At 49.3% G+C, this 12,168-nt stretch overlaps 1 protein-coding gene across 2 annotated transcripts; it reads left to right on the forward strand.

The window, feature by feature from the left end:
- The first annotated feature begins 3,127 nt into the window (after positions 1-3,127).
- LOC109777766 (cytochrome P450 85A1) lies at positions 3,128-6,743 on the forward strand. 2 transcript variants are annotated; one of them, XM_020336327.4, is made up of 8 exons: positions 3,128-3,666; positions 4,534-4,858; positions 5,155-5,556; positions 5,653-5,739; positions 5,836-5,914; positions 6,007-6,113; positions 6,206-6,330; positions 6,430-6,743. In XM_020336327.4, the coding sequence occupies exons 1-8, from the start codon at positions 3,458-3,460 to the stop codon at positions 6,515-6,517; spliced, it is 1,422 nt and encodes a 473-aa protein (XP_020191916.1). In that variant the 5' UTR covers positions 3,128-3,457; the 3' UTR covers positions 6,518-6,743. The 2 variants fall into 2 exon arrangements, with proteins under 2 accessions (XP_020191916.1, XP_073363779.1); XM_073507678.1 differs by having other exon boundaries at positions 3,283-3,666; positions 5,653-5,914.
- The last annotated feature ends 5,425 nt before the right edge of the window (positions 6,744-12,168 follow it).

Genomic DNA, 12,168 nt, shown 5'->3' on the forward strand with positions numbered 1-12,168 from the left:
GTAAGGCAAGATTGTCGGTGGAGACTTGTGCGTATAGCGCGTCGTACGTACGTACGTATCTGAAATTCTGAATACTACCAGCACTACTCTGCAGCTTCACCAGGTCACCATCTCGCGACCGTGTGCCCACGCTGATGACCCATCCATGTTGTACCAGCCAGCAACACCAATCAACACTGCTGAGATCCCTCCCTCCGTACGTGCACCTTGGACAGGAACGTGTGCGTCGCCGTCCGTCCATATATTCCGTCAGCATCTTTCTCTCTCTCCGGTCGTCAAACAAACGAGATGGACGCATCGATGGGATGCACGGACTCACCACCCCCTGCCTGCCCTGCCCTCCATACCACCTAAGAGCATCTACGGCTGAACTTGACAAATCCGACCACTCAAACACCTCCAGATGCGTGTACACAGCCGCCGCCGGCCCCCAAGTTCCTCCTCGCCATCGGATATGCCTCCCAGACGCTTGACGACGTCGTTTCCAAGCTACTCGTGGCCGTTCGCAACGCTCGAGCTACGGCATCGACACCTAACACTCAGGCCGCCGCGCATCAATTCCGCCACCATCTCGCCTGATTCGGATGTTCCCGCCTCCGTGCTCGCTTTCAAGCCTCTCCACGGTTACGTTAGATCTTCATGTTTCATGTGGTTCGAAAAACATAGGTATTGTTGTGAAAGCAAATTTCTTTTGGCTAACCAAATCTTGTCTCTCCTCCACATAAAATGATATGGATTTGTTGGGTAGCCAAACTTCAAACATAAAATGGATCTAGGTAGCTAAATTCTAAATCAGCTATTGGAGAAGCTCTAGGTGTGTCACCATCTGCCCATGATTTCACCAGTCAAACACACGGACGGCCGGCTGCAATTGAGTGGTACATATGCTACTCAGGAGTCCGTACAGAGCCAAACAAAAAAGTGAATAAATATTTCGATTATTTCCGTATAGAGCGCGCGCGCATAATACACATACAGATACATGGATCACGCCAGCACTGTAGAGTACCGTGCAACGAAATGGGCTCCGCTAGTTGTGCCGTATCGATCGTACCAATTGATTGATTGATTGACTCGAGATCTCGCCAACCGGTTTGACCCACCGGCCCGGGATTCAATTATATTATGCACGTACACCGTCTATTTTATTAAAATATTTAAGTTTAGACGGTTCAATTTAACCTTCCAAAAACAGTCTTGCATTAAGAAACAGACGTAATGGCTTTTAAAATCGCGTGACGCTACGGTTAAGCTGAGATTAGTTGGCTAATTACGGAATTGATTCGGACGATCAAGTCTCCGACAGACATTGTGCTAGGAGCACAGTGAGACAGGGAAAACAGAGTGCACGTAACATCATGATTTACTAGCCATAACTTTGTGAGAAAATTTACATTACTCACTCAAGATGCCAATAATCTGAGGGAGAGAGAAGGAGGACAGAGGGCGCACGAGTGGGTATGCATGGCAGGCAGGGAGATGTAGCCACTGAAACCAGCCCCGCATGCGGTAGGGCCCGAGGTGATTTATTTATGTGCAGTACCAGTACATGGTGCCACCCACACCCACATGCCGCACCCAGCAGCAGCAGCAGTGCCCAGCCATTTCATCCATCTAATCTAATCTACCATCATCCAACCCAATAATCCATCCATGCATCCCAAAGGACCATGAATTATGTTCATGTCAGTGGGTTATCAGCTAGTTAAATCACAGATCCAAGCAGTACATGGTCCAACGCAAACCACCCCATGTGCCACCTCACTTACTCGAAATGCAGCCTCCCTCGGTGTCTAATTTTATTCCAACAACAAAAAAGTTAATCTACACTAAAGAGTACAGAGTGTAAATCTCATTGAGCTAAGCCAGCACTGTGCATGAGCAATCAGTGGGCGGACACAAGCATGTATCTTGCACATGGCACCCATGCAATGCAACACCTCCCTTTCCAATAATCTCCTCTTTCTTTTGCAATCCTCATGATTGATCGGATCGGCATCGACGATTGACCCAATATTCACTGGCAAATCTCCGACCAAGATCAACAACAAACGTTTTTCTTTCCTTTCGTTGAGAATAAAACTACCAGGGGGTGGATAATCACCAGTATATACAAATCTTGGATAAACTGCTTTGAGCAATGCTATACTTAGGGCATCTCCCACGCTCCGACCTCTAAAAGGGTCACACTATTTGTCCACGAACTGGTACGGATCGGTCTGCCAATACTAATGCGGAAGTCGGCCATCTAATGGCATGCCGTAAACATCCGCCCAATTCTGGCGCCAAATTTCATTTCAAATGCATAACAGTATGGATCTATTTTCCAGCTGCATCGCATGGCTCCCCCACGATTCACCATCGTTGGGAGTCACCGCCGCCATGGCCACCACCACCTAGGGCTAGGAGTGAGTGAGGTGAGGGGAGAGAGACACTCTGGCAGTCGCTTTAACCTGGTCTGCCGAGGTCAAAGCGGCCTCGCCTAACAGTAGTTTCTATGCATGAATTATGTCTGTCTCCGTTTCTTTTTAGTCTGCATATAAGATTTGATCAAGTCAAACTTTGTAAAGTTTGATCAACTTTGTAGAAAAAAAATATATCACAATACTAAAGCTATATAGTATGAAAACTAATTTCATGATGCATATAACAATATTGATTTCATATTGTGAATCTCGATATATTTTTTATAAACTCAGTCAAAATTAACAAGGTTTGACTTTGATCGAATCTTTTATGCAGACTAAAAAGAAATGAAGGGAGTATCACAATGTCCGTTTTCGTGGCCCGCATTGAAGATGCGTACATGCAGTAGACGGTGAAGTTTCGTTTAGCCCTAATGGTACATGTAATAGACGGTGAAATTTACTTGGGAGTGTTCAAAATTTCTGTAAAAAAATTACTATGACAGAGCTTTGTACCAGGTGTGAATGGCGAGGTAAAACCAAGACAAGCACACATGGGGAGCAGCGGCATCTCGGCGGGATACCTTTTTGACCGTCTGGCCGCAGACCAACACCCGCACGGACGGCGCGGCACCGGCTTCGAGGCCGAGCATGCGCCTCCTCCTCCTATCCTATGCGTAGCCCCAGGACTAGTCATTTTACTCTGCTCCGCTCCCACTAGCACTGGAGTATTTTGTTGCCTTGTGTGTAAAATTTCTGGTGCTCCCGTCTTCTCGATCCCCTCCTCCCCTCCATGCTCAAGACCTCACCTTGGAATGGGGACCCTCATCGGAAAAAGAAATGGAAGCCCTCCATTTTTACACCAAGGGGGTGGATAATCTCCTCCTCCCCCGCCTTGTATAAAAGGGCCTCCTCCTCGGCCTAACTCCTCCAGTCCAGAGCAACACTTGTTGCCAACACAGGCACCACCAGCTCTGCTCTGCTCTGCCTGCCTCTTGAACCAAAACAGAGCATCCAAGAGGAGGCGGTGGCAGAGGTAGAAGAAGAAGAAGATGGCGCTCCTCCTCTTGGTGCTGGTCGGCGTTGTGGTCGGCGTGGTGGTGGCGAGCAGCCTGCTGCTGAGGTGGAACGAGGTGAGGTATGGCAACGGCCGGAGGAAGGAGGGCCGCTTGCCGCCGGGGACAATGGGGTGGCCGCTCTTCGGGGAGACCACCGAGTTCCTCAAGCAAGGGCCATCCTTCATGAAGCAGAGGAGGCTCAGGTATGCATGCTTTACTCGATGGTGGTACATTCTTGCGTCTTCTTCCTCGGATTACTAGCTTGCGAGTAGCTACTACTGTCTTCAGTCTGGACATGTCGCTTCGCCGGGATTTGGGGGATTTTGTTGGACATCAAGTTGGTTGGTTTGTGCTGTGGGGAACTCGGCTGCAAATGGATCCAATAATAGAGAACCACTCACTCTGTCCTTGCCGCTCTGGCGCTTGGGCAGCAGTAATAGAAGTGTAGTCCTAGTAGTAGTACTATTGTTAAGAGAGAAATTGCAGTTTCTTCTATTTTTCATTATCAGCAGAGCCTTCTTTGTCAAGCGATTTTTAGTAGTAATTAGTACTTCCCCTGTTCATCTTATATTTATCCTCCGTCCTATAATATAAGAGCGTATGCGGGGGAGCGCTATGTTACCAAAAAGTTAGTAGTACCTCCTGCACTACATGAATCCATAAACTATGGAAATGCGCCGGTTTGGCAGCTGCTTTCCGGTTATGATGAAAGGTGATCTGGAGAGGAGGAGTATCACTAGCTTTTCGCTGCTTGTCCCCCAAAAGCTCACTCACGCACACGCTCACTCATCACTGTTCCAGCTCCCAAAGTACCATTTCGGTTGTATTTTATGATACTACAGATCAAAAGAGAAACACCTACCAGCTAAAAATATTGTTGCTCCTGCGTAATGATACTGTCTGCTTGCTTGCCTGCCTGCCATCAGGAAGAACAGTGAATCTTTAGCATAAAGCTTTTTCTTTAACGAGGAATGTTAGCATAATCCCATGCATAATGATAATCTTTGCTTGGGAATCTTAGCAATAAACTTTTCTGAGCGAGGAACTAAACTGGTGGTGCGCTGCTGCAGGTACGGGCGGCTGTTCCGGACGCACATCCTGGGCTGCCCAACGGTGGTGTGCATGGACCCGGAGCTCAACCGCCGGATGCTGCTCCAGGGCGAGGCCGGCGGCCTCGTCCCGGGCTACCCGCAGTCCATGCTCGACATCCTCGGCCGCAACAACATCGCCGCCGTGCACGGCCCGCTCCACCGCGTCATGCGCGGCGCCATGCTCGGCCTCGTCCGTCCCGCCATGCTCCGCACCAGCCTTCTCCCCAAGATCGACGCCTTCATGCGCGACCACCTCAGCGGCTGGGCCGGCAGCGTCGTCGACGTCCAGGCCAAGACCAAGGAGGTCAGTCAGTCACAACAGAAATGCTCTGCTCTGAAAAAAATGGGTAACCAAGCTCATAATAGTATATCACAGAATATTTGATATATCACATGTAGGAACAAATAAAAATTCCAAAGTGGTTGTTGCAGAGCTTTAAAGTAGTATCTCCTTGAATAAACAGAGTATCACTTTGATTTTATTTTTTCCAAAGTGGTTGCCGCTTTTGTGGTTGTTGCAGAGTTTCATAGAAGCATCTCCTCTCTTTGCAGAGTTTCATATAAGCATCATATCTAACTGACCTTCCCTTTGCCTTTCAGATGGCCTTGCTGTCCGCACTCAGACAGATCGCCGGCATAACCGCAGGCCCTCTCTCTGACGCCCTCAAGACGGAGCTATGCACCCTTGTGCTCGGCACCATTTCCTTGCCAATCAATCTCCCCGGAACCAGCTACTACCAAGGCTTCCAGGCTAGGAAGAAGCTTGTGTCCATGCTAGAGCAGATGATCGCCGAGCGGCGGTGCTCTGGTGAAGTGCATGATGACATGCTGGATGCTCTCTTGAGAAGCGGCAATGATGGGACCAGAGAGAAGCTCACTGATGAGCAGATCATTGACTTGCTCATCGCGCTCATTTACTCTGGGTATGAGACCATGTCGACGACCTCGATGATGGCCGTCAAGTACCTGTCAGATCACCCGCAAGCTCTCGAAGAACTCAGGGTATGTACAGACATACTCTGCAAATCAATTTTGATTCCAGAGAAAATTCCATGTGTTTCCGGAGTTTATTGATGACATTTTCACTTCTGAATGCAGAGAGAGCATCTTGATATCAGAAAGGGGAAATCGCCAGAGGAAGCCATCAGCTACGAAGATTTTAAGTCCATGGCCTTCACTCGAGCTGTAAGTAGAATTAAAAGTATAACAATAGAGGATAAAGTCAGACTAGGAATTTGGTATGAACAAGATCATGATGAACTGATGGATACATCTGTGCAGGTCATTTTTGAGACACTAAGATTAGCTACAGTTGTGAATGGGCTGCTGAGGAAAACTACTAAGGATGTAGAAATGAATGGTGAGATATGCTTGGAAATTAATCCTACCAATTTACCATTTTCTAGGCAAATGTTAAGTTAGTTCTAAAGCAGCATTATCGATTTCTTCCAGGGTATGTCATTCCAAAAGGGTGGAGAATCTATGTTTACACGAGGGAGATAAACTACGATCCATTCATGTATCCTGACCCAATGACTTTCAATCCGTGGAGGTGGCTGGTAAGTAAAAGAGCGAACAAATATGACCATCAAAACATCAGTACAACATCAGCAGAAGTTCTAACCTTTTGTTGCCTACTGAAAATGTACAGGAGAAGAACATGGAATCGCACCCGCACTTCATGTTGTTCGGAGGAGGCGGCCGGATGTGCCCCGGGAAGGAGGTGGGCACGGCGGAGATCGCGACTTTCCTCCACTATTTCGTGACCCGATACAGGTTTGTTCAACCTCTTCTTAGTCCACACTGATTCCATTTCGATGAACAGCTCCAGCGTTATTTACTGACATATACTTGGCATTGGTTTTGATGTTTCAGATGGGAGGAAGAAGGCAAGAACACCATCTTGAAATTCCCCCGTGTGGAAGCTCCCAACGGGCTACATATCCGGGTTCATGATTACTGATCTTGCAACATACATTTTGCAGAGTTTAGGTAGATATGGCCCTGACTGAGGCGACGAGAGTGCAATTCTGCGCCGATGGAAATATTAGATCAGCCTTGTAAGAAATAGGAAACATAGATATAGTGTAGGTATTATAGGTTTAGGAGGCAACTGATGTAGAAGGCCACAAGAGGCAACAATGTTCTTCTTTGTGATCAATTACATATGCATGATAAGCAGCACTAAACGTGTGTGATATGTCTGCTGGCTTCAATCTGATAAGCAGCAATTCATATGTGATATGTCAGGTAAGTTGAATCCGATAAGCAGCAACACATAAATGAGATGTGAGGTGACTTAAATCTGGTAAGCTGTACTACATGTTTCCTTACTGGGCTGGATTGCATAGAAGCGAAGGGCGACGGACACTTCGTGCCGTGACAACATTTTTGGTTGACATAGCAAATGGATTCTTTCACAAAAAATAAGGATGGAAGCCAATGACGAAAAGGCCATTAGAGCATCTACAGTCGGATAAGACAAATCAGATTGTGAACAGCCAGTCCTCAAATAATCACTTCCACAACCGGATACCACAATTTGGTGGAGTAATTGTATTAGATGCAGGCAGGAGTCGGTCTATTTTTCATGGACGTGATGCCTATATATGTGATCATTGCCATGAATAACATCATAATTATGCGTTTTTCTATCAATTGTCCAACAGTAATTTGTGTACCCATCGTATGCTACGTTTAGAGAGAGAAGCCTCTAGTGAAAACTATGGCCCCCGGGCCTACTTTTTAACATATTTCTAAAACCAAAAATACCTTGCTGAAATTTATTTACTTTTCTTTCACTTTTTAATTTATCTATCCATCACAATCAGATTTAATCCTTCTAAATAACGAGTTCAAGGGGATTGACAACCCTCTTGCCCTGTTGTGTGTGTAGGTGCTGCTTACTAGGCATTCACTTGGTTCACTTATTGGTTCGATAACCTTGGCTCTCATCAAGGGAAATACTGACCGCTACTATATTGCTTCATCCTTCCTCTTCAGGAAAAATTCTAACACAGCTCACAAGTAGCAGGGAGCGGCGCAGCGCAAGCTGGACGGTCATCTCCTCCTCGGGGCCGCGTGGGATGAGCTCGGGGTCGACGGATCTGGAGGTGTAGGACTCGAATCTGCTGCCCGCCATGCCGGAGAAGGCCAGAGATCGCTGGACTGGAGCTTGGGTGGCCGAGTGGAGTGGTTAGGGTTTGGTCCGCGGAGCGGATGGGGACAAATATATGTGGGATCGGGTGGGAAAGTGTGGGTTGGGTCCGACGTGGTGGACGCACCCGGGTCTCCCCCTATCCCCCCATATTTGGGCTGGATATGAGGGGTGCGGGTTAGCCTGGGCATTTCAGCCAGTGACCGAGCCGTCTGTCCGAACATACGAGGGGGATTTGAGGCGCCCAGTTGTAGATGCTCTTATACTATGGTTCTTATTCCAATCGTTTATATAGTTTGTTCCCCTGTTAGGGCATCTTCCATGGCGACCCGCAAATTTCCTCCCACATCCGTCCACGGACAGGAGGCCCAGTCCACGGACACGGATGTGGCACGCACCATCCAACGCCACCCTCATACATTTAGACTACCATCCGAATTAACCGGACGAATTTGTGCAAACACAACCGTATTTCATTCAAGTTCGAATATAATTTACATAAACGGACGTCATTCACGCAAACACGGCGGGTTTTCATTACATTTCAAACATTTAAAATAAAAAACCACGACTGCCGCCGGCGTCCAAGCCCTTGTTGTTCCCTTCCTGGGACCACCTCCTCCATCCGCCATCTCCATGAGCACCAGTGATAGGACCCGTGAAATGAAGGTGTGGTCTCCGGCGAGGAAGAGTAGAACATGGGAGACGGACTGGCACACATAGGACACAAGGCCCTGCCACCTCCCGCGCCCTACTCATCCTCGGAGGAGTCCGCGACCTGCCCGTTGCCGGCAAACGTGAGGTCCACAATCGAAAGGGTGGCGCTCGCGCTGTCGTCGTCCCACTGGGCCGCCTGATAGTTCGTCGGCGACGCGTAGGAGTCGCAACTGGCAACGGACGCTTCCTGGCGAGCGGCGGCTTGAGCAAGGGCAACCTCGTAGATGGCACGCTGCTCTGCGACAAAGTTGGGGTATGCCGCGGCTATGGCCACCACGGCCTCCTTGTTCGCGCGATCGTCGTAGATTTGGCCCTCCGCCAGCCGGTGCTGCTCTAGGAGGAATAGGTTGGATCGCTATTCCTCCTACGCCTACTGGAACAGCGACATAGGCGTCGGCACACGCTGCACCTCCACCATGGCGGCGTTTTAGTGCGTCTGCGCTTGTTCCATGGTGAAGTCAGCGTGCACAGGCGCGGATGCCGGGGTGGTGTCGTCGGAGTCTGTCTCCATCGTGGGCTCGTCCTCGTCGTCGGAGACCTCGGGGAGCTGTCCGACAAGCCGGCCTCGATACCCCTGGCATGGCAGCTCTGCCAGGCGGCCGCAAGGGCGGCAATCTCATGCTTCATCTCCGTGGAAACACTCTCCCACAGAGATTCGCCACCTGTAGTCATGGCAGATGCGGTGCAAGGAAGGAAGATGGCGAGCGGCTTTTGTTGTGTGTAAGGGCATATTTATCCCTAAGTTGTTTTGGTGATTGATGACAATGCTTTTGCGGACTAATCGTGTGCGTTGAGTGTTTTTCAGAGATTCATTCTTTTGGCACGAGACGATTTCCTCCCCTCGGAGCTTAAAGTGAAGACGGTGTAGTCCTTTCGGATTAGTTTGGTGGACTAGTTTCATAGGGATCACCGTACTATCAAGAGGGGGTCCGTTTTGGAAAGGCTAGGGTGGAATCATCACGTACACTTCCTTTGCCCCTCCCTCCGAGCCTTTCCGTTTCGATGATGGGTTTGGTTCTCCTTTCTTTGTGCCCTCTCTGGTCCCAGCGGTAGTACCGCGGGCCAGAGCGGCAGTACCGCTTGGGTGCTACAAGCGATAGTACCGCTCTGGAGCGGTAGTACCGCCCAGAGCAGTAGTACCGCTAGTAGCCCCATGTGTGTACTATCTCTGGTCCCAGCGGTAGTACCGCGCGACGGAGCGGTAGTACCGCTTGGGTGCCACAAGCGGTAGTACCGCTCTGGGCGCGGTAGTACCGCTCCAGAGCAGTAGTACCGCTAGTGGCCCCAAGCCGTAGTACCGCGGTGGTCTCGTGCTAGTACCGCCTCGATTCGAGGGCTCCTTTTTCGTGTCGGGTTTTACGGTACTGGCCGCGGCTGTGGGGGGCCGTAGTACCGCTCCTGTGCGGTAGTACCGCCCTCCCTCCGCGGTAGTACCGCTGTGGGCCAAGCGGTAGTACCGCGCTTTGGGGCGGTAGTACCGCTTATAGTGGCAAGCGGTAGTACCGATGGCACAACGGTACTACCGCTCTCTTCGGGGCAGAAGGGGGTAACGGTTGGTTTGTTCCCCCCACTATATAAAGGGGTCTTCTTCCCCAAAGTTGTCTCACCTCTTCCCCCAAAAGCTCCAATGTTGCTCCAAGCTCCATTTTCGCCCGATCTCTCTCCCTAGCCAATCAAACTTGTTGATTTGCTTGGGATTGGTTGAGAAGGCCACGATCTACACTTCCACCAAGAGAAAGTTGATTCCCCCCACTTATCCCTAGCGGATCTTGTTACTCTTGGGTGTTTGAGCACCCTAGACGGTTGAGGTCACCGCGGAGCCATAGTCCATTGTGGTGAAGCTTTGTGGTGTCGTTGGGAGCCTCCAATTAAGTTGTGGAGATTGCCCCAACCTTGTTTGTAAAGGTTCGGTCGCCGCCTTCAAGGGCACCAATAGTGGAATCACGGCATCTCGCATTGTGTGAGGGCGTGAGGAGAATACGGTGGCCCTTGTGGCTTCTTGGGGAGCATTGTGCCTCCACACCGCTCCAACGGAGACGTACTTCCCCTCAAAAGGAAGGAACTTCGGTAACACATCCTCGTCTCCACCGGCTCCACTCTTGGTTATCTCGTTCCTTTACTTTCGCTAGTTTACTTGTGTTATATGTCTTACTTGCTTGCATGCTTATTGTCGTTGCATCATATAGGTTGCTCACTTAGTTGCATATCTAGACAACCTATTTTGATGCAAAGTTTAATTTGGTAAAGAAAAGCTAAAAATTGTTAGTTGCCTATTCACCCCCCCTCTAGTCAACTATATCGATCCTTTCAATTGGTATCAGAGCCTCGTCTCTTTATTAAGGACTTTACTGTCCAAAGAGTATGGTTGACGTCGTAGACGGTGTGGAGGAGCACTCCGGTGAGAATCCAGTCTCGTCTACGGGAGATGGGGGAACCGCGGTCTCTCGTGAGGAATTCAATGTGGCGCTGGACACATTGAAAACCTCCATTGAAAGTGGGTGATCCCGCTAACAAGGTGACGGATGCTACCTCCGACAAGGGGGAAGCTTCGAGCGAGAAGGCTCCTTGTTCTAGTGATAAAAATGGGACCGGCATCTTTGCCCATGTGGAACCTCCACCCGTCTATGGTGGACCGATCCCTTCCACTCACTTGAATCATGCCGACCCGGCCCCTAAGATTGAGAAGAATGTAGATTTTGATTCTTGGGTCTATCGTTTTAAGCGTCATTTAAATCATGTGAACACTAACCTTTGGAGAATTATTGAAGAAGGCTTTTATCCGCATGACCGAAGTAACTTCACTCCTAGAGAAGTTGTGGATCATCAATTCAATGAGAATTCTCTCTTCATCATCCAAGAAGCAATCCCACCCGAAGATCTTCCTCATCTCCGGCCTTACACCGTGGCCAAAGATGCTTGGCTCCAAGTTGTTTCCCTCTATCGGGGAAGCGCAAGCATTCAACGCTCCAACTATGAAGTGGTGCAAGATGAAGCCGACGAGTTTGCAATGAAAGAAGATGAAGAACCTCGTGAGCTTTTTCGGAGAGTAACCAAACTCGCGGTCTCTCTCCGAGATCATGGAAGTAAGGACACGGATGACAATTGGATCAAGCGCAAATTCCTCAAGGCAATGATGCCCTACCACAAAGCCATGTCCTCCGTAATTCGTCAAAGGCCGGACTTCCACACCTTGTCATCAAGTGAACTGTTGGATGAGTTTGTTGCTATGAGCATCTTGGACAAGACCGCTGACAATGCGGTTCTTCGCTCTCAAAGAGTAAAGAAGCCCAACCTTGCTCTAAAGGCCAAGGTTAGTATGGAGGAAGAGGATGAAGAGGAAGAAGAGGAGGGCAACCTCGAAGATACGAAGTATGCCTATCATGAACACATGGCTCTTGCTTCAAGGAAATTTTGGAGCAAGAAGAACACGAGGCCAAACTTCAACAAAAGCAACTCAAGTGGCGCAACGGGCAAGCAACGGATGAGGACTTGCTTCAATTGTGGCAATGTGAGCCACTTTGTTGCGGAGTGCCCTTACGAGAAGAGGGAAGACAATGGTGGCAAGCTCATTAGAAAAGACAAGGCCAAGTCGTTCCTCAACAAGAGCAACTTCACCAAGAAGACTCCTCCCAAGGCGTTGGTGGTTCAAGAAGAGTACAATGAGGATGATGACGATGATGAAGATAGTGAGTCGGTTGCCATGGCCTCCGTTGCCATTGCGAAGACTCCACGGGTGTCTC

Source organism: Aegilops tauschii, chromosome 2, assembly GCF_002575655.3.
Source record: "Aegilops tauschii subsp. strangulata cultivar AL8/78 chromosome 2, Aet v6.0, whole genome shotgun sequence".
NCBI classification, from domain to species: domain Eukaryota; kingdom Viridiplantae; phylum Streptophyta; class Magnoliopsida; order Poales; family Poaceae; genus Aegilops; species Aegilops tauschii.

What these genes read in the sequence shown, in the direction of transcription:
- LOC109777766 (XM_073507678.1), top strand. Translation starts at nt 3,458, where the DNA reads ATGGCGCTCCTCCTCTTGGTGCTGGTCGGCGTTGTGGTCGGCGTGGTG. An exon ending in TAAGGATGTAGAAATGAATG is followed by an intron (nt 5,915 to 6,006) that starts GTGAGATATGCT and finishes GATTTCTTCCAG; the next exon opens with GGTATGTCATTCCAAAAGGG. An exon ending in TCAATCCGTGGAGGTGGCTG is followed by an intron (nt 6,114 to 6,205) that starts GTAAGTAAAAGA and finishes GAAAATGTACAG; the next exon opens with GAGAAGAACATGGAATCGCA.